At 38.1% G+C, this 25059-nt stretch overlaps 1 protein-coding gene across 5 annotated transcripts; it reads right to left on the minus strand.

Annotated features, from left to right (window-relative positions):
- Nucleotides 1–445: 445 nt before the first annotated feature.
- LOC132196073 (uncharacterized) lies at nucleotides 446–24192 on the minus strand. 5 transcript variants are annotated; one of them, XM_059618472.1, is made up of 29 exons: nucleotides 24042–24192; nucleotides 20141–20302; nucleotides 19923–20090; nucleotides 18218–19869; nucleotides 13067–13202; nucleotides 12518–12652; nucleotides 12223–12455; nucleotides 11890–12107; nucleotides 11544–11834; nucleotides 11015–11410; nucleotides 10488–10565; nucleotides 10362–10421; nucleotides 9680–10302; nucleotides 8943–9092; nucleotides 8655–8884; nucleotides 8377–8594; nucleotides 7837–8133; nucleotides 7392–7778; nucleotides 6930–7013; nucleotides 6811–6867; nucleotides 5894–6742; nucleotides 5702–5830; nucleotides 5500–5637; nucleotides 5384–5431; nucleotides 5162–5331; nucleotides 5043–5095; nucleotides 4769–4893; nucleotides 4580–4667; nucleotides 446–4248 (listed from the first exon to the last, which is right to left on the minus strand). In XM_059618472.1, the coding sequence occupies exons 6-25, from the start codon at nucleotides 12604–12606 to the stop codon at nucleotides 5188–5190; spliced, it is 4719 nt and encodes a 1572-aa protein (XP_059474455.1). In that variant the 5' UTR covers nucleotides 12607–12652; nucleotides 13067–13202; nucleotides 18218–19869; nucleotides 19923–20090; nucleotides 20141–20302; nucleotides 24042–24192; the 3' UTR covers nucleotides 446–4248; nucleotides 4580–4667; nucleotides 4769–4893; nucleotides 5043–5095; nucleotides 5162–5187. The 5 variants fall into 5 exon arrangements, with proteins under 5 accessions (XP_059474455.1, XP_059474454.1, XP_059474453.1 ...); XM_059618471.1 differs by lacking the exons at nucleotides 18218–19869; nucleotides 19923–20090; nucleotides 20141–20302; nucleotides 24042–24192 and adding an exon at nucleotides 17425–17630 and having other exon boundaries at nucleotides 4769–4888; XM_059618470.1 differs by lacking the exons at nucleotides 18218–19869; nucleotides 19923–20090; nucleotides 20141–20302; nucleotides 24042–24192 and adding an exon at nucleotides 17425–17630.
- Nucleotides 24193–25059: the final 867 nt, after the last annotated feature.

The raw sequence follows: 25059 nt of genomic DNA on the forward strand, positions 1-25059 counted from the left end.
TGAAAAAGTGATTTTGAATATAAAATGAAATAATAATTACCTTTATAGGGGAGCAGGAAAAAGGTTGGTCCTTGAACGTCCTCCCGGAAACTGCAAGAAAAATATTGATCATATCTGCATTTTCCTTTAAAATGTATGAAACATTACCTGATTTTTTCCTCAATGTTTGTTTAAATTTAAAATATATATAGTTTATTGAAAATACCTCATCAGAGTACAATTCTTCAATATTTAAATTTATACAAGCGAAATTTGATAAAAATTAAAATTTTAATTAATTAAAAAATTAAAATTATTTTAAAGTAATATTTTTTAACAATTTATAAATTTAAATTGTAATTATAAACAAATGGTAATAAAAATTAAAAGAAATAACGCAGGTGTTTTTAGTTAATTTAAATACTTTTAATACAAACTAATAAATGTACAAAATTATAGGGTAAATATCAAATTACAAACAATTATTTACAAAATTATTTACAAGTTTTTGAAGCAGTAAGAATAATTATTAGGCCGCGCTGATTTCTTTGGTTCATCTGGTAAATATTTTTGTTCAGAGAGAATTCTTAGCAATATAATGCTTAAAAATATGATTTTTATTGCATGGGGAGCTTGTTTTACTTAAATCTAGAAATATATACATGAAACCTAACTCGGGTGAATGCAATTTTCAGATTGCAGAAAAGCAGAGAAAAATCTCTTGTACCCTCTTTTTCATTAATTTTTAGGAGCTGAGAGAGGGTACTTGAAGTTGTTGAAGTGATCAATGTGATTTTCAGCAGGCAGTTATTTTTTTTTTCAAGCTCATATTTGATGGGAGCCGTTGATTAGCGGCTCGAGCTGCGCCTATGTGACTGATTATTCAATTTACATTCACCTAATTGTATCTGGCTGGGCAGAATAATATTATTCAGTTCTGTCTCTTTGTGAAAGCTCGAATTATTAGAACAGCCGTTACTTACGGAGCTTGAGCTTTAACAGAACATTTAGAGGAAAGATTTTTGTACGACAGAGTTGATGAAAATATTTTTACTTCATTTCTAATTGACGCCTTATATTCTAAAAAACGGTGTTAAATATTTTTTTTTTTTGAAGCTCATATTAGATGAAAGCCGTTAATTAGCGGCTTGAGCTGCGCCCGTTTTTTGTGATTTTTTTTTAGAAGCTCACATTTGACAAAAGCCGTTAATTAGCGGCTTGAGCTTTAACAGAATATTTAGAGGAAAGATTTGTGTACAATATGGAGTAGATGTAAAAAATATTTTACCTTAATTACTAATTGAAGCATCAAATTCTAAAAACAGTGCTATACTATTTTTTTTTTTTTTTTTTTTTTTTTTTTTTGAAGCTCACATTTGACGAAAGCCGTTAATTAGCGGCTTGAGCTGTGACTGTTTTTTTAAAGCACAAATTATTAAAAGAACCGTTGCTTATCGGCCCACGAGCTTGAATTCTTTCATAACACTGATTAATAGAAATTTATAAAACATTTTCCTCATCATTAGCAATGTACGTCTTAACTTAATAGCTAAATGTGTAAATGATTCATATTTTTGATATTATTTAAAAAAAAATTATAACGATTGCGAATTTCAAAAAGCAGAGCGTGTGTTGGCAAAATAGTGGCTCTTGCTTTAAATGAATAAAAAAATAGTATCCGATGCACTTGTAAAAGGAGTGCAACTTTTGCGGTGTAAAAATATCAAAAAGCAAATCGAATGTTGGCCAAAAGTGGCTCTTGATGCTTTACACGCATAAAAAAAAAATAGTTGCTGCACTTGTAAAGGGAGTGCAAATATTGCGGTGTTCATTCGGTAAAAGGGACGCAAGGTGCTCAAGACCTGTGAGCAAGTGAAGCGCACCTGTTGCTGCAAGACCTGCCAGCAGGTGAGACTTGCCAGGGAGGTTGACTTTTTGCTGGGCGCAAAAAACGACGGAGAATTCATTGTTGGCGCGATTGGAGGTAAGGGGCGCCTGAGGTAAAGGTCGGGGCGATTGCTGACTTGTCCGAGGCTTCACACGCACGCGACCACCCAACGTGTCCATCACCGGACACGCGTGGATGCGACGGCTCTTGTGAACCGCCGGGTCCCGGAACGTCGCCATGCTACTTTTTTTGCTCTAGAAACTACCGGGACGTCCCTAGCCAAAAAAAACTGAGCGTTGTGTAAGTGTTGGTTTGCGTTTGTGGGGTGTACGTGTGTTTTCAAACCTTCCATTTAACCTCGACTCTCATGAAATTCATATCACTCTGTCAAGAATCGTGGAATATCTTTGGCATTTAAATTTTGCAAGGTTTTAAAAGAAATGTGAAAGTTAATTGGCAACTTGATCTATTACATTTTAGCTTCGATCAAAGATTTTTAATTAAATTGGGGCGCAAAGGGTGGGAAGCCAAGTGAGTGTGGAGTGAATTTAATTGTTTGTCCATTAATTTGACAAATTAATTTGTAAAAAAAAAACGCGGCCGGCCTGACTGCTGCTCTCAGTCAGGCCCAACAAGAAGGTCAAAAATCGCCTTCAAATTTTTCGAAATTTAATTTAAGAACAAAAAAACTCCACACAAAACTTGATTTCCTGGGAGACACGAATTGGTTCAAATTTACCGTTTTTTTTAAAGAAAAAATGGAAGAGATCGAGGTGCAAATTAACTTTCAATCTGCTTTTAAATGATTGAAAATTCAAATGTCAATGAGAGACTGTGATTCCTAAAAAGTCATACTTAGTTTCATGAAAATTAAAATTAAACTTTCGGAATGAAAAAGGGTAAGTGTGCGTCTGACGTATCCTGTGGGATTTGTGTAGTCCTGCCTGAAAAAAGAATCGCTAACTGTGAATTTACGTTGGCGGTGCAAAAAAGAACAGCCAGACCGGACGCTGCTCGGAAACTAGAAACTAGCGAGGCTCGAGTTCGCGAACAAGGTTGGAGGGCTGAAAAAAGAAAAGGCAAAAACCTAAAAAAAAAATCGAGCCTCGGAGCTACTTGTAGCCTCGCGGAGCTACGAAAGACGACGCTCGTCTGGACACCTTTGCCGGTGCATGTTTTACGACCCGTCCGAACTTCTGTTCGGACGTGACTCGCCCTCAATCTTCCCGGCCGATCCCTCAGGCGCCCCTCGCCTCCAATCGCGCCACCAACAAATTGTCTGTCGGTTTTCGCGTCCAACAGGGCATCTCTCACTCCGCCCTTACAAAAAGAAAACCTACCTGGCAAGTCTCACCTGCTGGCAGGTCTTGCAGCAACAAGTGCGCTCGACCTGCTGGCAAAGTGACTCTGCAGGCCAAGAGCAATTTCCAGTTTCTATCACAATCAGACCTAACAAGTCTCATCAGGTAATATTAGTTTCAATTCAATTCTGACTAGAGGTCATTTTCCATCGAGACATCTCCCATATATCTCGAAAAATAAATTTTCTCTAAATGGAATGTTGAAAATTCTATCAAATAAATAAATATTGCTTGACCTCGCAATTCACACTGATCTTTCTTTGAAAAACTTAAGCAGTGTGAAATGCCAATGCCTGATATGAGACTTCTCTTAAAAACTAATAGTGAACCTTTTATCAGCGCGGCCGCTTCCTTAACCAATATGTACAAAAATATAGCACAAATATGTACGAGGGGAATTAAAGGCTGCCGAGTGGGGTTAACATTTTACTCATGGGCTTTTTCTGTACAGATATATTACGGGCATTCTTAACTTTTTCTTTTTCCATTTTTACTGCTTCAGCAGAATAACCAATAAGAATGATGCCCTTGCCTAATGGCCACATGAGTAGCAGTTTCAATTTAACCTAAAATTCAGGGCAAAACTTAAATCTAAATTTCTGTGATATCTACATAGTACATATATGAAGAATATGTATAATTAATGTATTCAAAATTTAAAAAAAATAAACAGTGATAAACTCAGCTCCATCTGTACCTATTCCCTACATAAATATTGCATTTCTTAAAATATTTTTTTTTTAATTTTCTATTTTTTTTAGTAATCTTTATAAAAATTTTCTAATTTTAATTTTTTTTTACTCAACAAGTTTTCAAGTTTTTTTTAATATCTTTTTGATTTTTCTATTTTTCACTTAAACTAAATCATTATTTTTTAAATTTTCCTTCTCAATATAAGAATAATTACTCGGCAGCCAAAAATATCTAAAACTAATCGGGTTTGTGTACTTATCGAATTGCTGACATCGCAGATTCTCGCCATCCTCTCTGTATTGCTGTTGGTGCCAAAATGCGCTTGATCTGTAATCCAAAACAAAGGAATTTGTCAATTTGAACACAATCAAACACTTCAAAAAGAGGACATTTGTTCAAAATTAGTATTTTCCAATCCAAAAATGGATTCAAATAAGCTTGGACTTTATAAATCACAATAATACAAATACATCTTCCTTACATTAAAACAGCTTTTCGTTACTTTTTAAAAAGACTAGAGTTGAGAAGGCAAAATCAACAGTTAAATTTGACTATGAAGGAGATCATTTTCTCACTTTATTTTGGAGTAAAAATTACGAACAAACTCCATTTAAGATTCTTATCGAGAGCTTTGATGTAAAAAAGTAAAAACACTCACCAGCTGTGCATTCTGATTCCACAAAAGACATAAAAGTCATTGAGAGGGTTGAGAAATTTGTAGGTCTGACTGTGCTTGTTTCTCTCTTCTGTAACAAAGAAAAATAAAAAGGTCAGAATATTTGCAGAATATAACATGACGGTTTGTGAAAAAAGCAAGAGGGTGAGCAAATTAAAAAAAGTTCCTTACAATTAGAATCTTTGAGAGGTAAACATCCCTGTCTGCTGGTGTGTGGACAGGAGTGGTGCACAGTCTTGCAATTTGATGTAATCGATGTCCAGTTTTGAAGTATAGAGAACAGCTTGTGCTCTAAACTGCAACAAAACAGAAATGTGGAATTAGAAAAAATTTAGAATAAATTAAATTAATTTAGAATAAACAATAAGAGTGATTTGATTTAAAATATTTTAATTTAAAATATAAAAAAAGAGGTGAAAATAAATCTTTCAAAGTCTAAACTCACCAGTGCATCTAGGAGTAATTTGCCTCGTCTTAATTACTTTCTAAATAGTTCATCTGCGAACACAAAAGCAAAAAATATTAAAATATAGCTGCTTTTTGACTTGCAAGTGCTTCACAAACCTTGTTAGGGGCGAATGGCAGCCAAGTCAATGGCGATGGTAGAGGGCCATGTTGGCCCCCTGCCCGAGGCAGAAGCCGATGGCCTGCGTGGCCTCATCGAACGCGTGGCGCTTGTTCGAGAGCCGATCTCCGGGAAGGATGTCATCCGGATCTGGCTGCCAATTCTTCCTCTGAGAATAAATTTTAGAATTTGATCAAAAACTGATTCAAGATAGTTCCTACCTTTCTACGCTCCATGGGCTGCCCATTGGCTTGAAGGGCGCGAGGAGCCTGTGGGTAATAATAAAACAAAATTAGTCAATAATAATTAGGAGGGACAAATCCAAGAGTTTATTCACCTGAGAAACTGGTCTCACTTTGGTCTTCCTTCCACGCTTGTTCTTGGGACCTTCTTTGATCACCTTCGGGTCAGCAGTGGGGTCAGAAGGGCGCTTCCTGGCCCTCTTTGGGGGCTCGTAGAGGCTGAGGAGCTCGATCTAAAACAGAACCAAAATGTATTCAGATTTGAAATCTCAAGGAATTGACAAAGGATGTTTTTACCTTGTTGACCTTGGCCCTGTTCCTGGTCACAACACGAAAGACCTCCGTGGGAGCATCGTCTTCCGGCTCCTCAGGTTCGGCAGACCTCTTTCTTGGTTTCGGAGGTGCTGCTGCTGGAGGTGCTGCAACCTGTGCAATACATTAGTTTTATTAATGCTCTGAAAATTCCAGCAGAACACTTGCCTTACTTGCCTTAGCCGGAGTTTTTTCCTGGTCGATGGCAGCCTGGTCTTCCTCCTCAGGAGCATCACCCTGAGAAGCCTCTTCTCCAGAGTCCAAGCCGTCCACTTTCTCATCGGTCTCCAGAGCCGAGGCATTGTCTAGTTCAGGCTGTTCCTCAGCATGATCAGAGTGAGGTCTCTCTTTTTCTTCATCCTCCTCTTCGTCTTCAGTCTCAGGAACCACCAGTCGAGACTCTGCATCCTGGCTGTCCTCGACGGTGTCTTCGTCGGGGACTGGAGAGTCCAATGCTAGGATGACAGGTCCCTCTTCTTCGTCATCCTCCTCTGCTTGAGGGGGAGTGCTGGGCTCCAGCAGAGGGGTGAGGGCGTCGGAGAAGACGTCGGCCGAGGGCAAATCATCGGACGCCAGGGCAGTGCCTGTGGGGACTGGCAGCTGATCAACCGTTTCAGGTCCACTTTCTCCTTCGGCAGCCTCAAATGAGTCATCTGAAGTCTGGTTGTCCTCAGCTTCTGATTCCTGATGATGGTCAGAAGCATCTGAATCAGAGTGGGTTGTCTCGTCTCTGGCATCAAGCCACTCTTCCTCTTCGTCATCATCCTCTGCAGGAGATTTCTGTTCGGCCTCTTCGGGGTTGTTCTCAGCAGCCTCTTGAACGCGCTCTTCTTGAGGGGGAGAGCTGGGCTGCAGCAGTGGGGAGAGGGTGTCGGACACGAGGTCGCAATCAGCATCGGCCAAGGGAAAATCCTCGGACGCCAGGGCGGTGCCTGTGGGGACTGCGATGACCTCAAGTTGTGGTGCGGGAGGGTCGAAAACTCCAAATAAATGTTCGTTGGCCTGGGTGATGTCCAGAGGCACAACCTGCAAAAGGTGGCAAACAAACCTTAGAAAACGCAAAGCAATTAAGGGCTGAGATTTGCAGAACTTACAAGTGAGCGAGGGAATTCCTGCTGCTGGTCGTTGACAAGGCTCACATGAGTGAAAAACTGCAAATTTTCAGCAAAATCAGAATTATCTCTTTTTGTTGTTATTTTATTTAACTGATTACCATGCCATCCAAAAACTTGCAGATTTCTTTCTCAGTTTGGAAATCCTGTGGCATATCTTCTTTGATTTTGGGCAAATCTATGGCCTGTTGGCAGAGATTTCAATTATTGAATTATACATTTTTGCAAAATAAACCAGGAGATAGAAAATGGAAAGTTGATTCACCAAAAGTTTAACATTACAAATGAGATTTACTGATTGATTCATTATAAATAACTAATTAATAACAACATATAATAAGAAAAGCATTGTTACTAGATAATTTTTGCAAGTAGAACCCACAATTCATTGAGGGAAGCGGTAGATTTCCCCAAATTCAAACTTAACAAAATTCATTAATGGTAATACTGCTTTGTAATCAAATTGATAATCAAAAATTCCAGCCTATATATGTAATTTAACTAATTCGCATATATCCTTGAAGCTTTAAAACTTTGAAACTAAAAGAAAAAATTATCCTTACACATTGGCCGAGCTTGTCTTGGATGAGCTTTTGCACGCTGCAAAGGAACTCCGCAGGGCTCTGGTGCCAGTAATGAGCGAACTCAAGTAGGTACCTGTCAGCCACCTCCTGGCTGGCAGGGTCAAGACCGGTGGTCTTGGTGAGGCCCAGCCTTTGGCAAGTTTTGATGATCGCTGGCAAAATGCTGAGCAAATTGGCGGCGGCAATGGGCGGGCTGAAGCTTTCCTTGGCCCAGCACAGGGCCAACTCGGCCTTGGCCAGGGCGCTCGGGCTCAGGTAGATGGCCCACTCGAGGGCCATCAGACGGACGCGCGGAGTGGGCAACACCAGCAGGCGCCTGAAGAGGGCCCTCTGCAGTGCGGGCTGCAAATTCAACCCGAAGAAGTTCTGGAGAGGAAATTTGGAAGATCAGCAAGGAACGACAATTTCAAGGATTGAAACTTACATTGGCCACCAGGTGAGGGATGAGGGCGAAGAGCCGGTAGGGCAGCAGGGTGGAGTTCACAGGCCAGCTAGGACAGGCGTCCTTCTCAGGGTCCACCACCAGGGCCAGCAACACAGGCAAGGGCAGGCTGCCCATTTGACTGACGGGGCGATTGATGATGGCACATGTGCCCACCATTGCCAACAGCTGCTTGGCCAGGCCGTGCAGGGCAGTGTCGACCTGCAGCTTCTCCAATTTGCCATCCAGCTCCACCAAAATCTTCTCTGCGTACAAGCCGTGCAGAGATCGCTGCATGTTCTGCCGAACAAAGTGGGTTTTTTACTCAACTTGATCTCGCTACCAAAAATACACAATCGAGGATGATTAAATTTAGAGCTTTTCTCGTCATTAAAAAAAAGCTAAATAATTCTTATATGACGTAAAGCACATAAAATTTTTGCAAATGATCTTAACAACAGGCTTTGAAGAACCAAAAAGACATACAAATTAAAATTTTTTAAATTCCAAAAGTTGCTTGATTTAATATAAGATAATAATTACCTGAAGCATTGCTTCCTGGGCAGATTCGGACGCTTGCCGGTACGCAGCAAACATGACCATGAGCCACAAGAGGTGCCTCTCGTCAGTCTGGACGATGAAGGGCAAGGATGCGGCAAGGTTGTCCCTGACCTTTTTCAGGAAGCTCAAGTTGGAAACATAGATGGCAACGTTGAGGGTCTTCAAGGTGGCTACGGCGACTTCCAAGCTGCACTTGGGCACTGCATAAATAAATAATCATGAACAATGATGAGTTGAATTAAATATTATTTAAGACTCACAGGAATTGCGCAGTTTGAAAATTTGGGAGCTTTCTTCGGAAAGGAGCGCCCTGTTGATCAGCAAGTTGAAATGCTGAACATTGGGGTCAAGGGCCAGAAGCAGGCTGGACTGGAGGTCGTCTTCGAGCTGAAGGTGTTTGCTTCCCTCCAGCAAAATTCGCCTCACTTGCCTCGGCTCAAAATCCTTGTCTGTGGTGGGCACGAGGAAGAGCAGAGCGGCGCGCAGCATCCTGGTTGGAAACACAATCAATGACGAAACTCCATTGATAATAATCAAGCAAAACTTACGAGAACCAGGCCAACTTGCTGCCTTCAGCGATGGGTTCGTTGGAGAGAATGAGAGTCGAAAACTCAACGACGAAGGTCTCCTTGATGAAGGTTTCTCCGTGATCGGAGTGATTTTGCCCTTCAAGTTGCTGCTCAACTCTTTGGAAAAGCCTGTGTGCAAATTAGCAAATAATCATGAGCAAAATACAAAACGTTAAAAAGGAAATAAGGAAAAATAACACAGAAAAAAATCATTTTAGAAGCAACTTACAATTAGAAGAGTTTAAATAGAAAATGTTGTGGCTTATTTTTCAAGCATGAAAATCATGTTACTTTTGTAGAAGTTTTTAGTCCAACAAAAATAAAAATTGGGGTACAAATTTTCAAGCCTTCAATTGGTGGCTTTTCAAAATGAATTGCAATATTTTTAGGATTTTCAATTTTTTAGATTACAAATAGATTATCAAAATCATGAGTATATAGAGATTTTTTCCTATAATCAAAATTTATGTTTTTTCCGCTTATTAGGGCAGTAAAAATTGCTACTTTAACTCTCTCTAGCGTCTTTTAGAATTTACAATTGTAGTGAAACTTGATTCAAGTAAAATTTTTGCAAAATTGCAGTGAAAATAAACAATAAAAAAGCCCAGTTTCCCTTTAGAACATTTCTTGAGACTCCGAATTGAACATTCAAATTACTCAACAGAACGAATATTTCAAGTGAGAATTGAATTAAAAGAAGGAAAAAAAATACTCACTTTTCCATGTCAGGGTAGGTCCTCTGTGCAGCGTCGGCACAGACAGGAGGCAGCAAAGAGCCGTTGGCGCTGCTGAGGAAAACTCTGTCCACGAAGTGCAGGCACATGGCTTCTTCTTCAGGTGCGGAGTCATAGTCTTGGTTGCTAGGTTTTGGGCTGGACTGCTGGTCAGCATCCGACGACTCAGGTGCCTCTTCTTGAGGTGGTGAGTCTGCAGTCTCAGCAGCGTCCTTCTGCTTGTCTTTGGCCTTCTGAGGGCCAAAGCGTGGTAGCTCAGGTATGACAATTCCGAGGTCCCGTGGAGTCCATGGCACTGCCTTATTTGGGAACCTAAAACGCATTCTATGAGCGCGTCTGAAGGCATCCGGCGTGGCCAGAGAGTTCTGGCCTTGATGGTCAGAAGCCTCGCCAAGAGCAGGATATGCGTGCAAGGTAGATGTTGGAGGAGAGGCGAAGAGGGGGGACAAGTTGTCGGACACAAGGTCCCAGTTGTCCTCGGCCATGTCCTCTGAAGCCAAATCGGTGTCAGCGGGAACCGCCTTCACTGAAATTTGTTGGGGCAGCCAATGTTCCAATTCAAAAAGATGTGCGTCTTCTTCCGACTCGGGGTCCAGGGGCACAAGCTGCCAAAATGAGAACAAATCTTTCAATATAAATTTTGAGCCGAGATCTCCGCACTTACGATCGAACGGGGGAATTCAAGCAGCTGACCATCGACAGTCTTGCTTACAATGCAGAAAAACTGAAAATTAATAAGTTATTTTATCAGAATTATCTTCTTTTTCAAATCAGGTTGAAATAAAATTACCTTCTCGTTCAAGAACTCGCTGATCTCTTCTTCGGTTCCGAATTCACCTGGCATTTCTGTCGGATTGGGCTCAATTTCCTATTGAGGAAATAAAGTAAAAAATAATAATAATTACTCAATGTCATTTGAGTAAAAACAAGAAGTATGCAGGAAATTAAAATACTTCCAAATAAACTAGCATAATTGAATGCGATTGCAATGTGAATTTAACAATGTGGACAGATTAATAATTTAATAATAAAAAAGCAATCAGAGGCCTTTATTGCAACTGCGAAAAGAACACTGCAGAAAAAGTCTCAGTTAAATCATAGTTCAAATGTGAATATAACTCCTTTATAATTTTACAAAAAAGGTTTTCATTTATTTTTTTAGCTGTAAAACTTAGAAATTAAATTTCTGATCTTTGATTGAAAGAAAATTTTTTTCTCTTGTCTAAATTGACTTTTCGCAACAACAAAACTGAGATATGTAATTTAAATTCACTGCAGTTGCTCTATAATTTGGTTTGTAGAGTGTAAAAAACCTACATCATCTTGTAAGAGGTAGATAAGCATATCCACATCCTTTACGAAATTGTTGAAGTCCAATTCCCAAGACACCCAAAACGTTTTCCTCTTCATGAATGGTTGCAGAAATTGCTCGGAAGCAATCTGGTCCAGAGGGTTGGTCTTGGAGAGACCCAGCTGGATGCAGGTCTTGACGACAATGGGGAGCCATTTCAACACATTGACAGAAACCGGAGATGGCAACTGTGCTGCCCAGATCAGGATGAATTCCACCTTGGCAAGGGCGCTGGGCCAGAGGTAGATGATCCACTCATAGATCATGATGGTGGAGGTGACATGCATATCTGCATCCATGCTCAGTTGATTGAAGAGGGCGATCAGGAGGTCGGCGCGGACAAACTCCAGGCCGAGCAAGTTCTAAAAGAGATGGAGCAAGAAATTAACAAAATATTTTTATATTTCATAAAAATCCGGCCTGATTCTGACTGTATTTTTAAAGCTTTTAAATTTCTAATAAAAGGAGAAGAGTCAAAATTTAGCTGACAATTACCCTGGCCTGCAGCTCGGGGATGAGTGCCGTGAGTCGGGGGATGGTCATGGCGATGAACACGTATAGCGTGCCAGGATGCTCGAAAGACCTGACGGAATTCGACAAGGTGAGCAGTTCACCCAAGGGCAGGCTGGGAACTTGGCGAATGGGGCATCGGCTGATGGAGACAAAAATGAGCATCTGGATGAGAGGCTCGAAGGCGTCGCGGTGCCAAGGGCGCACAACCAAGTTTTCCTGCACCTTCAAGACAATCTTCAGTGCGTCCTCGCTGGGCACGTTCACAGCCATGATCTGAGAAGAATTTGTGAAATCATTCTAAATAAATGCAGAAAGAACAAGAAATTACCGAGAGCATTTCTTCCTGGACGCTTCGGGGCATTTTTCGGAAATAGGAGAAAATGACGTTAAACCAGCTGAGGTGGCGTTTCTCCGGCTGACAAATGAAGGACAACACGATGGCAAAATTATCCCGGACCCTCTTGAGGAACTTCAGCCCGGACACTTTGAGCGCCAAATTGATGATTTTGGTTATGGCCGACGCCACTTCCAAAGAGCATTTTGGCACTGAAAAACAATATTTTAAAATTAACATTTAAATTGTGTTCTTAAAGTATTTTGATTAAATTTTTTAATAAAGTGATATTCCTTTAATTTAAAAAAATAGAAATAATACACTTACAATTCGCTGAGTGTAGGGCAACGTTTCCATGACTGTCCTGGTTGAGGGCTTTGAACAACGCAGTGTTGAACTCGATCAAATTTGGGTTGACTGCCAGGGCCAAGCTGGCCTCCATCTCTGCCCCCAGCTTGAAGTCCTTGACCGTTCCGCCTTTTCCAAAAACGCTGTACAGCTCTTTGAATTGTGGCGAGAGGAGAGGGTAGATTTGAAAAAGGAGAGCAGCTCTCATCATGCTGGGCATGTCGACGAGAATATAAGATTGCGACAAATAGGGTAATACGAAGGAGGCACTTACGCGAACCAGGTCAACTTTTCATAATCCGGGTAGTAGTGCATTGTGCTCCGCTTGACAGCGATTTCAAAGTTGTAGAAGGTGGTGTTCATGAACGCGATGCCAGCGTTTGCACCCTCAAATTCCACACTCAGCAACCTGTGCACGTTAAATTGCAAATTAACATATGCAGCGATTACAAAATATAACTGCAAAAAGGCAGGGTATCCTCGCTCAAAAAAATTCCCCATTTTTTTAAATGAAAGTCTAAATTTCAATTTGCATTTTGACAAAATCACGAATAACAAATACTTTGAAGAAAATTATCACTCGAATAAAACATGGTTTGATAAACAAAATTTCTTCCTGGGTGAAATAATAAAATGTTATAAAATATCAAATTCAAACTTTTGTCCTGCAGAGATAAAAATAAAATCTGATTAATTGGTCCTCTGCGAAGGAAAAATCGATCATTTGACTAATTTTAGACAATATTCCATCCGCCTGAAATAATTTCTGCCCCTTTTTACCCTTCTTAATATCGAATACATTAATTGAATTTAAAAAATTTACTTGTCAAGAAGAAAGCCGTGCGTCCCTTTGGGTTTGAACTTGGGAAGCAGACTCAAGCCTGCGGTGCCGTTGCGGACGAACAGCTCGTCCTTGAAGTGGATGCAGTCTACGGTAGGATTTTGCCTGACCGACGCAGCTGTAACAAAAAGTAACACCGAAATTTAATCATCTTTCTTGGGCCTCAAGTTTTTGGGAAAAGAAAAACAATTCTCATAATGCGATATTTTAGCAATTCGGTGGTAAATAAACATTACCGTTATTATTTGAAGACCAAGAAAACTGCTGTGGGATGATTAAAAAATGAAAACAAAACCCGTAGCAGTTGCATGCTTAGGACATCAGTTCATTTTTTTTCAATACAAAAGCAATTGACGAAATGGAAATCTCCAAAACAACTGCTTTCGAAATACAAAATTTGCAACGTGAAATGTTGATTTTGAACCTCATTTATTCTTACATGGTCAAATTAAGTCTTTACAACAATGTGCAACAATGGTTGTTATAATTTCCAATCCTAGTGTTGTAAAGACTGGATTTTGTCAACAATAGGAGTCCTTAATTTATTTAATTGTTGGCGCTTATTTAATATTTGTGTTTCTTTTTTTTTAATATTTGTGGAATTAATTTTTTTTTGTACACAAGAGAATTTCTTAAATAATCCATGGTTTATTTAAAGGTGCTCTCAACATTTGGAAAATTATGTTGTGTACGTTAAAAGATGGCAATTCTGGAAAGCAAAAAAAGAGAAGTCTGCTCTGGCGAAAATTGGAAATTGCAGGTTTTGCGACAGACAGAATTCTTCAACAACGCCACAGTAGCATGTAACAAAAGGAAATTCTCGTGTAAATCCATTTTCGAGCAGCTGTTTTGTTGTGCCGCGGGTGGGAAGGAGAAAGATTCCTCCAAGATTGGAAAAAGCAAATCGAGGCGAATTTGCTTGAGACGCGCAGGCAGCAAAAGAGAAAAGCAGAAGAGCTAGGGGAGAGACTTGTTTTGATGCTTTCGCTGGAAATTGTTGTGGCCAAAATTTTCTCGCTCCTCATTTACTTTGCCACCCATGGAGAGCAAAAAATATGTTGCCAGGTCGAAAGAAAACAAGCTTTGATAAAATGCGCCGCATCTGAGAAGGGAAAAAGCCTCAGGCAGGAATTCCAACTTCCTGTCCATTTTTGGCCCTGAGGAAGCCTGAAGAGCTCCAATTGTACAGTCTCAGGCGGAGTAAGAGGGAAAAGCAAATTGACAGCAAATTGAGGTTAAAGGAACAATCTGGAAACCATTGAATAAAATTCTGCGGAATCATAAAATCGAACCGTAAATCGTTGAGCTGCACCCCGGCCGTGCAAAGAGATGGATATGAATTAATTTCACGATGATATTTGAATTAAAAATCAGATTTTCCTCGCTCGATGGAATTTGCGAGTTGTTTATTGTATAAGAAAAACAATATCCTGGCTGCAGCCATAATTCACAAGCTGTGAAATCATTTTGGCAAGAATTAGTACAAAAATCAATCTTTTAAAAAAATTTCTTTCAAATTAACAATTTTTCGAGGAAGTTAAAATTTTACTCTAAATTTTGAGCAGTCCTTTTTCGAGAGAAGACTTACTTATTTTTCGTTTGGTTTTTCAGGTAAAAGATAATTATTTTTGTGGAAAATGCGTCGCCACTGCAGTCTGCAGATATTTCTTTCTATTTTGTGCGCGACTTACTTTGGGGTCGCGTTTATTGCTCTTTTGTGCGTCACTTTTGCAGTGGGACGGCGGCACTCTTTTTATTTCTCATGTTGAGCAAGGGGCTGCTGCTGCTGTGTGATTTTCTTCCTCTCCCTCTTTACGGCGCCGGCCAGAAATTGCTTTTTCCTTTGAAAAGAGTGCCGCCGCGCCTATGCAAAAGTGATGCACAAAAGATGAGCAATAAACGCGACCCCAAACTAAGCTTTGGCCGCGCAAAAAATAAAGAAATATGCAGACAGCACTGGCGACCAATGCATTTGCCACAAAAATGATCTTTTACCTGAAAAACCAAACTTCTTTCGACCACCAACCGAGAAAGGTCTGCTCAAAAAACGTTTCAATGGTTTCAATATTCTTACCAATATTATTTTATTATAGAAATCCATGCGATAAAAAAATTTTAACTGAAATATCAAAATGATTCACATCTCATAATTTATATGGCTGCAGCTTGTAGCGGAAACATGTAGAGCAGGATAATATTTTCTTAAAAAATTAAAATAAAATAAAAAACAGAAAACCCATAGAGGAAAAGGCGATTTTTTTAAAATCACCACAATTTAACCCTTCGACGGGAAATTAAAAAAAAAAATATCTCGTAATAAAAAAAAAAAATTGAGCCAGCCTCATCCCCTTGGAAGAAAGAATCTGGGAGATGCGGAAACCGTGAGAGTGCATTTTGAATTTGTTGCGATTTTTGGCGCTGCTCAGGGCTAAATTATTATATGGCTTTGAAAAATCTCAGCTGAACTTATAAAAAGAAAGCAACAGTTTATACTTTACACTAAAAATTTGCAAAGTGGTCGTCCCGACTTGGTACAGAAGAATATCAGCTTATAATATTAAAACAATTTTTCATGGAACAAATTAATTTACTGCTCGTTTGGTCACATTTCATGTCTCTCGAGTTTGTCTGATCATTGGACCAGCTAGAAAAATTGCCCTCAAAGTAAAAGAAAAGCCCTCTTGGTTACGGGGAGAGGGAGAATTTCATCAGCCCCTCTTTTGCTTGGCCAAACTCAACCGAAAACAATAGTATTACTCAAAGAGCACATCAGCCGAGCCACCATTTCGACTGAAGGCGTGGATGCCGCGCTTTTGAGAGAGGAATCATGCGAGAATCCTTCAGGCGAGCGGTGCGTTAGCTTATGAAAGAATTGCAGTTTTATGTCATTTTTATTAATTTTTTCTGAAAAAATTTGCTGATTATTTGGACCGCTTTGGCTTTTTAAAAGAAAAAAGCTTGCAACTTTTTTTTCTTGTTCGCTCCCATAAAAAATGCAATTAAAAGGTCTCCGATTTCAATTAAAATCGAAGCAAAATTTTGTCTTATCTTGATCATACGCCCTTTAAAGGCTCTTGCCAGATATAAAACTCATTGTTTAATAAAATTTGATGGAAAAAAGTTAAAAAATGCTTTGTATTTATTGAAATTTATGTATATATTTTTTTAATTGCAGCACACAAAAACCAAGCCGAATTGTAAATTTTGAATGATATCTGTTTTTGCGCGGGGGATGAAAAATCAGAAGAAAAAAAACACGATAAATCTAAAAAATTTACAAATCACAAAACCTCCATAAAAAAAAACAGTTTACTTCCTTGTAAAATCGAAAACTTTTCACAAATAGAACCAAGGTCATTTTTGAGCAGAAAAATCATGGTTGATTTTCCTCTCCCTACCTCCCCTTAAATTGAAAAACCTTATGCAGGCGATTTGTTAATTGGAAGCAGTCGCTGGCAAAACAAAAGCTTGACGCAGAAAAGTGAAAAACAAGATTTGCCGCGGGCCAAGTGGAGATTTGAATGCGCGCCGGCAGAGGAATTCCGACTTCCTGCCTTTACATATCGAATTTGGCTTGATTCACATTTTTTGGTTCAATAATGGAAGCATCCATCGTGAAATATCATTAAAATTGAGAGACTGAAGCGAAAAAAATAGATTATTTGTGAGCGCTTTTCTTGGCTATAGCAAATGCAGGAAAAAATTTAACCAAAATTTGGTTCCGAAAACGAACAAAACAAAATCGGACGTTTATAGAAGAATAATCTTGATTGAGGATTGATTTAGATTTTGTTTGAAATTTTCTCTGGCTGGGTTCTTTTGACTCACAAAAAATAGAAAGTAGAAGGCCGAATTTGCACAGTGGAGAATAATTTGATCAAATTCTAAACAAAATTCACTGCGGCTGCTTTTAAATTAAAATTCGAAAGCCAAAATTAAAAATAGTCCGTTGATTCCCTTAATATTCAAATTACTATAAAATAAACGCACATTGTTCTCGGGTTTTTTTAAATATTAAAAAATTTGAAATAGTTTTCTTTCCGACGAAGCATTTCAACTTTGCTTTTCGTTATTTAAAAGTGCTACTGACTTAATTAGCATAATCATCTAAGCTAAAAAGCGCGGAGAAAACACATAGACCAAAATCTGTGCGTATGGTCGAATAAAATTTAAAATGATCTCTCATGGACGGGCGTTACAAGCAAGTTCGTGTCTTGCTACGATTTAATAAATTAGTCCATCAATCTGTCAAAATTTCAAAGCAAAAGTTTCGGAACAAAATTCAAACGGCGACTGACTTGAAGATTGTTGTGAGAGCAGAGAAAAAAAGACAAACTTACGATTTTGCGAATTGCCGGGGTCCATTGCGAGTCAGGAGGAATTGCACGAGTCGAAAGAATCACGGTTTGAATCCGATTGCGGGAATGAAGCAGCTCAAATTAATGAGTAAAACGAGAGAAAATATCCAACGACACTGACGTGTTGAGGTCTATGGCTCAAGTGAGTGGAGTGGAGGTGAAGAGGAGAGGAAGGCTGCTTGACAGGGGGCTGCGTTCACCCCTCCCCCACCCTGCCAGGCCCCTCCCTTCTTATTGTTAGCGCGCCAACAATCACATCGCTCAGCAGCGACTGTAAACTGCAGAGAACTTGATTAAAATTTGCAAAAGATTTCTGTAAAAATAGGCCCACAACATGTTAAATTAAAATCCAAATTTTCTATTTCATTAAAAACCATGGCTTCATTTAAAATTTTTGTTAATTAAAAATTTGTCAGCCAAACAAAATTTTCACAGCGTATTTAATAATATGGCTATTTTTATTTGAAAAAAAAACCGTCTCCTAGCTTGTCAGATATCAAAATTTTCAAATGGCTAGAAAAATGTGGCCTATATGCAAAGTTCTCAGAATTTACCAAAACCGTTTGATTCGAGGCAGGCTCCACTCACATTAATATAAGAGGATTTGTTTCTAAAACTCGCTTTTAAACTTCATTTAATAAACTTTTCTTTTAGTGGCTTGCGCAGTTTTATTACTCATGACAAAAAGAATTAAATCCACGTGAAAAACTCCTCTAAATTTTTAACATCTAAAAATAAACTAGGCCACAATTTTAAAGATTAATTAAATGCATACCTTTATGACGAGGGCCAAAGCAACGAATGTGTCAGGCAGGCGAACTGGAAAAGCAGATTTTCCCGGGAGCAGAAAAATTGCGAGGCCAAGAAGCAGCGCCGCCGCCAACATTCACTTGGCCTCCTTTTGTGGCCCGGTAGCTTTTGAGACAAAGATAATTGGGCCTGCACAAACCCCACATTCTTTCCAAACGCATCATTTGACTGAAAATTCACACAATTTTTGGTCAAAAATTTGAAAAATAATAAAAATACATACTTGGAAAACTTACTCTTTCTGGTGCTGCAAATTAATTAATCAGCAAAGGCAAATATGACTTTGACTGAAATTTTATTCAAAGAACAGATGACAAATCCAACAATGTACTCTAACCAACAATGCAAAACACAATGAAAAAATTAACAAGCAACTAAAAAAACTCGGGTTTCAATTTTTGTCAAAGACAGAAAGACAAGAAAATAATAGAGAATAGAAAAAATTAGATGATTAATCGTAAGTTAAAAACCAAAGAAAATTGGGCCAGTGGTCATAATAATATTGCAAAAATACAAAGGAGTTGTAATTTGAATTATTTGGTTTGTAATTCTTGCAGCATTTTAAATAGTTAATTAAGATGTTTGAGAAACACTTTATCTGCAGCTTCAAGTCATGACATAAATTTAAAAAAATGATCTTGCCTAGAAGATGATTATTTTTATCAAATTCACAGAAATAATACTTTGCGCTTACAGTAGAAAATTTATTGAATGAGATCATCTTGAATTTTTTTCAAATGATATTAACTTTTTTGTAAGCGGAACTTAAGATGAACAAGCAAAATAATTGAAGTTAAAAGCATAATGGCGCTCTTTTAACATTTTCATCCCACTAGTTTATTGCCAAAAACGAATTATTGTTTTTAATACTTCTAAGTTTTTATTTATGATTTCCTGTATGTTACAAAAATAGTGTTTGCACGGCATCGTAAAATTTTCGCCTCAATCTATTTAGTCCATTATTGTTGCGTTTGTTGTTCTTTGTCACAAAATGTGAGTTTTAGAACAATTTAAGTTACTTTACCATTTGCTGTTGTGACTAAATTCAACATCAACATAAATTAGAATTATCAAGGTGATGAAATTTTACAAGAAAATCAAGTATCAACTCTTCAAAATTAATAAATTTAATAAAAAAAAAAATGATTCCTGTAAATTTTTAACTTTTAAGATTGATTGTTCCAAGTAAACAAAATTTCTTGGAAATTTACCACAAAATGACTTTTTTTTTCAAGAAGTCTAACAATTTGTAAGGAATTAAAAATTTGGGCATCTCCTTTCTTTAGGTATAGTTGCCAAAAACTATACCAATTAACTTGGCAAGAAATTTGTCTCCATAAAATTTAAATAAGCCACGCGCAATAATTTCAGAGGACGCATAAATGTTTTAGATGAAGATGAGGATTTTGTCCTGTTAATTACTTCCTGAATGACCCATCAGAATTCTCGTTGAGTAGGAAGCAGCCGCAGTGTCTGCTCGGCAACCAGCGGCAAAAATTGGCTTCTTAATTCTCATGTGCTTTAATATTTTAACTATTTGGCCATCTCAAACAAGCAGCTCGATCCTTCCTCCTTCACCAGGTCAGCTGCACTGTTGCTACGGTGGCCACCTGGATCCTACCATGGGATCTGTAAATTAGCTTTTCAAAAAAACTGTTTCCATTTTTCACTTATTTGCCTGCAGGGCGAGACGAGTTTGTAGATCTGGAGGATGGTCTCGACCACGGTCACCGTCTTGCCAGTGCCGGGTGGGCCGAAAATGGTGCGTGCGGCATAGGGCGAGCTTTTTGCCCAGTCGCTGCGGCTCTTTGCGAAGGGTTGAACCAGCCCCAATTCCTCTTTGATTTTGATGATAATTTTTAAAAGCTAAAATTTATAAAAAAAAAACCTTTCGCAAGGAGGTTTGGCTAGCGGCGGCGCTGGTCAGCCCTGCTGGGCGGGCCATCGCACGTCGCACGTGGACAACAACAACGACGCAGCACATCTCCAAGGCCGTCCAGCGATGGCCCTTTTCGGCGACGCAGTACTCGGCGGCTTCCATGAAGTCCTCCTGAAAAAATTGATAATAATTATTAATCACAAGTTTTGCCAACTTCTCTGACAATTATTGCCTACAAGAATAAAACTTTTATAAAAGATGTGTTAGTGCGCACGAATGCAAATTCCAATATTGTTCGGTCAGTGGCGGATTTTCACAATGTGTGGCCCCACAAAAGCCAATAGAAATTGGCATAAATTAAAAAAATGTTCTTAATCTGTGACCTTTTAAGCTCTAATTTTAACTTTCTACAATGCTGTCGTCAGTGAAGTAAACAGTGAGCAATAAAAAAAGTATTTTCTTTTGTTATTGGAAGAACTGCCATGGAACATCCATGAAGTCTGGCGCCAATGATGCATTGACATAAAAAAAACTCAGCCGCTAAAGCTAAATGCTGAAGAAGGGCTTTGATGCAGAGATTGGAAGTACAATTAATTAACATAATCAATATTTAACCATTAAAATAAAAAAAAACTTATGGCATTTAAAGTATCACGTCACACGTGCAATTAATTATAATGCGACAATGCGGAGATCAGCGGAGATGTTGCAATTATGGATTTATTGTGTTTTTTTTTCACCAGAGGAAAGGATGCAGCTATATAAGAAGTCGATCAGAATCGAAACATAAAAAAGGTTTGCAAATCTTATTAGTACATCCAAATTAATTGTGTCTAAGGTGTTGCACTCTGGTCACTTGATTGAAATAAAAACTAATTGTTTTATACTGTTCGAAGATTTAGAAGATTTCCCAACTGCATTTGCCTGGTTGTAGGAAATCAGTTACTGCAGACACAACTTACTGATTACCAAAAGAACTATTAAATTTGATCATATAAATTTAAAAAATAATACATTTTCAAGAATTTTCAATTTGAAGTAATAATAAAATTAATAACGATAGATTTATGCATCGTATGACTAAATTTTTATTAATCAAGTTCTATGAAGTCTTAAAATGTTAAAATAAAGTAATAAAGAAATCAATTGAACGGTAACACTCGAGGTGGATTTCATGAAAGATTGAAACCGGGCGAACCTCTTTGCAAAGAAAAAATGAAAATTTTTTCCATTTTTTGTTTCATCATTTTTTCATTTTTTCTTTGCAACGAGGTTCGCCCGGTTTCAATCTTTCAATAAAGAAATCGTAAAGGACGGGTACTTAAACACACTAATTAAATATTCAAACAACTCATAAATTGATAAATATTAAATATATAACTCACAATTTCTGCACAAAAGATAACTTTTTTTAATAATTTATGAGGAATTTTTTTTTTGAAACTTGTGCATTCTAGCTGACTTTCCATTGAGAGTGTTCTTTGGCTTGCGTCTGTCTATATAGAAGGCAAAAGTGCTTGAAATTTCAATCCTTTTTTGTTTTCTTTTCGCATACATTACCCCGGAATTTTTTCACAGACCCCCGCAATAACAATAACGTATAAACTTTATCACATAAGAATATAATTTGATGGGTGCGTCGTTTGGAGGGTGCATGTGAGGCGCAGGTGTTTTGTTTTTGGCCAGAAACGGGGAGCACCAGCGTTTATAACATTATGTATGTTAATTTTGCCCAGCCAACTTAAACAAGAAGGGTGCAAAGCGCTACATCAAATAAAAAAACGTAATTCAAAGACCAAGCATGATAAATCATCAAGTTATGCCAAGAGTTAAATCCACCTGGAGTGGGAAACGAACCCACTATCTCCGGCGCCGTTTCTTGTGCTGCAATCTATGCAAACCTCCGTTAAAATATGTTGAGGAAAAATAAAAAGTGGTTAAATATTTGGAAAAAATAATGAAAACATTTTTCTTAAAAAATTTTTACCCTACCATAAAAACGCTTGTTTATCACACGCCTAAAAATTTACAAGTGACTCTTTCAATTCCCACAGCCTTTGATTTAATGAGAAAAAGTGCTCTAGCCTCCGGACACTGAAACTGTTTCACTTTTTTTAAGTGCATGTTTGTCCTTGGTGCGTTAAAGTGTCCCTCCTGCGAGCCTCTAGCAAAAATTGCAACATTGATTCCATCAATCTCTCGCTCGAAATAGAATGAGATCGTTGGCCGCGAATTCGCAGGGTATTGAAATGCCCTGATAAAAATCTGCTAAATGCGCGCTCGTGAGTGTGGTTTGAAGAAGAAGAAGCGACGCCCTTCCAATGTAATTATAATATCGCAGACGGTGTCGCCAGAGACCAGTGGCAAATCTCGCGAGAGACAGAACGACATTTTTTTGCTATTTTTTGCGAATTATTTTATTCGTGAGATGGGTTTAAGTTAAACTGTTTGTCGGGAAAGCTTTTTTTAAATTTAAAATAAATCTTTGCAAATTGCGTAGCTCTTATTTAAAAATTTAGCAAATTACTCCTTTTAGGACGAAAGTTCACCTTTTTCCAAAGCCCATAGAGGCATGCATATCGAAATTAATTATCTTAACCTACCCAGGAAATACAGACTGAATCAATTTTAAACCAGAGATGAAGTGCACATTTATTAAATTTGTATTTGATAGAAATTTTTTTTAAATATATATAGTGTAATTGTTAATAAATTTAAACTTTTTCTTTTAATTATATATGTTTGATTAAATTAAAATTATATAAAAATTACTTGAGTACAATTTTAATGACTTTTAATATTAAAAAAGGAATTTATTATGAATACACCAAGGCAATTTGTAGTATAAATTTGTGGTCAAGTTCAATGAGTTCCATTTAGAATACACTAAAAAAATGCCGCTGCAAGTCCTTAGGTGGATAAATTATAAGTAATTTATCAGAAAAAAACTCATAATCGACAAACGAAATCACCAGCACGAGAAGCGTTGAAATTGAAGTAAATCCTTTGCAGTATCGCCCGGGATTAAAATATTATGACGTACTCTCTGTGCTAAAACCCACAAATGCGTTTTTAAAATTTGGTTTAAATAAAAATCACATAAATCTATGTTTAGAATTTCATATAAAATAAAATAATTGTTGATACTTTACAATATTAAGTAAATTTCCGTTGAATTGTATATCATTCATTGTTCTAGTAAAAGGCAGGAATGTTTTCCAGATCATGATTTGTGTAACTCAATCCACGTTATTTTTACAACAAGAAATTGTAAATTTTTTTGCAATTTAGAGATTTAACGCAGCAAATATCATTTAAAATGATATTTATATTTTGCAGATGAGTAATTTGCTTCCAACAAATATTATGTGATTTAGTATAGTTTCCTTTTTTTCCCTAAACAATTTGCTCAAATCTTAAGTACCAAAATTATGATCACAATTAGAGCAGAATTAAGAAGCAAGAACAAAATTTCATGAGCAGTGCATGTTAATCAATTCAATTTTCAAGTTGGGGAAGATAAAACAATAGTTTCATGTAAATTACTTAAAAATCCTACATTAGGCTTTTAAATTTTGAAGGTTTTGTTCAATTATTTGCTGCAAAAGTTTCAATTGTCACCAAAACAGCAAAAATTCAGTCTTTTTAAACACTAAAGAATGTCAAACTTTTAATATTCAAGTTAATATTCAAAGTTTTGGTTGGACTTTCGAAGGAAAAAAAACTTCGTCAACACGAGCTTACGAGTCTCGGTTAAAGTTTGCACTCAATCAGGTTGTGCTCGTAAACGAAATTAGCAGTAAAACTTGAGAGCTTTGTATTCTGAAAAAGGCCAAAGCGAATTTGGCAACGCGGGGAATGCGTGACAATCACGGGGGCGACGTTTGCGTCTGATCTCGGAGGTACTCACCGGTGCGGGGGAGCGGCCATGAGGCCGAAGTCGTGGCGGCCGCAGGTGGACGCGCGTATTATGTTGGCAGGGGCAGCAGGTCGGAGCGTGCGGCCGGCCGAGTCACTTGGAGGCGAATGACGAGGGCGCCGAGGCAGCACCATGCGCTCGATTCCTGCATTGATCGCGGCGCCGAGGCTCGCGGGCCACGCTCGGCCACGCCTCCAACCAGTTCAAACTCGCGCCGCACCGACCAGGCGAGTCTCTTCTTGCATTCTTGTACACCAACACTAGACCAGCACGGCCAAAGGAGAGAAATTTCTTGTTTACACTTGTTTTTTTCTGATCTCTCTGAAATTGTGCTCCTGCAAATGCGGTGCTTACTCTTGTGTAAAAGTCATGATAGACTGAACAAGGACCACTTTTTGTCCCATAAAAGATGAATTTGTACTATAATTATGTTTTAAGTTAGTGGGCAAAGTCGTTTTTAAACAAGGTTTTATAGCCATTGTAGCAAACTCTGTCCTATGACATAAAATCAAGCTCTATTTTTATATCTAAAGAGTAAAATTTATTGCTGGTAAATTCTGGCCATATTGCAAACACATGGTATTATTGAAATGTTGACGTCTCAGTCAAAGTATAGCTCGTACTGCTTTAAAATCTAGAAAAAAAGCTTTAAAATAGTGTGAAAGAACAGCCTTGACTCTTAATTTTACGGCACAATTGCTGAGTTTGTGCTCCGCTCGTATTAAGCACCAAACATGGTATTATATAAATGTTGACGTCTCAAAGTATAGCTCGTACTGCTTTAAAATCTAGAAAAAATGCTTTACAATAGTGTGAAAGAACAGCCTTGACTCTTAATTTTACGGCACAATTGCTGAGTTTGTGCTCCGCTCGTATTAAGCACCAAACATGGTATTATATAAATGTTGACGTCTCAGTCAAAGTATAGCTCGTACTGCTTTAAAATCTAGAAAAAATGCTTTAAAATAGTGTGAAAGAAAAGCCTTGACTCTTAATTTTACGGCACAAT

This window comes from Neocloeon triangulifer, unplaced genomic scaffold (genome assembly GCF_031216515.1).
Source record: "Neocloeon triangulifer isolate White Clay Creek 2 clone unplaced genomic scaffold, ASM3121651v1 ptg000011l, whole genome shotgun sequence".
In the NCBI taxonomy this organism is placed as follows: Eukaryota; Metazoa; Arthropoda; class Insecta; order Ephemeroptera; family Baetidae; genus Neocloeon; species Neocloeon triangulifer.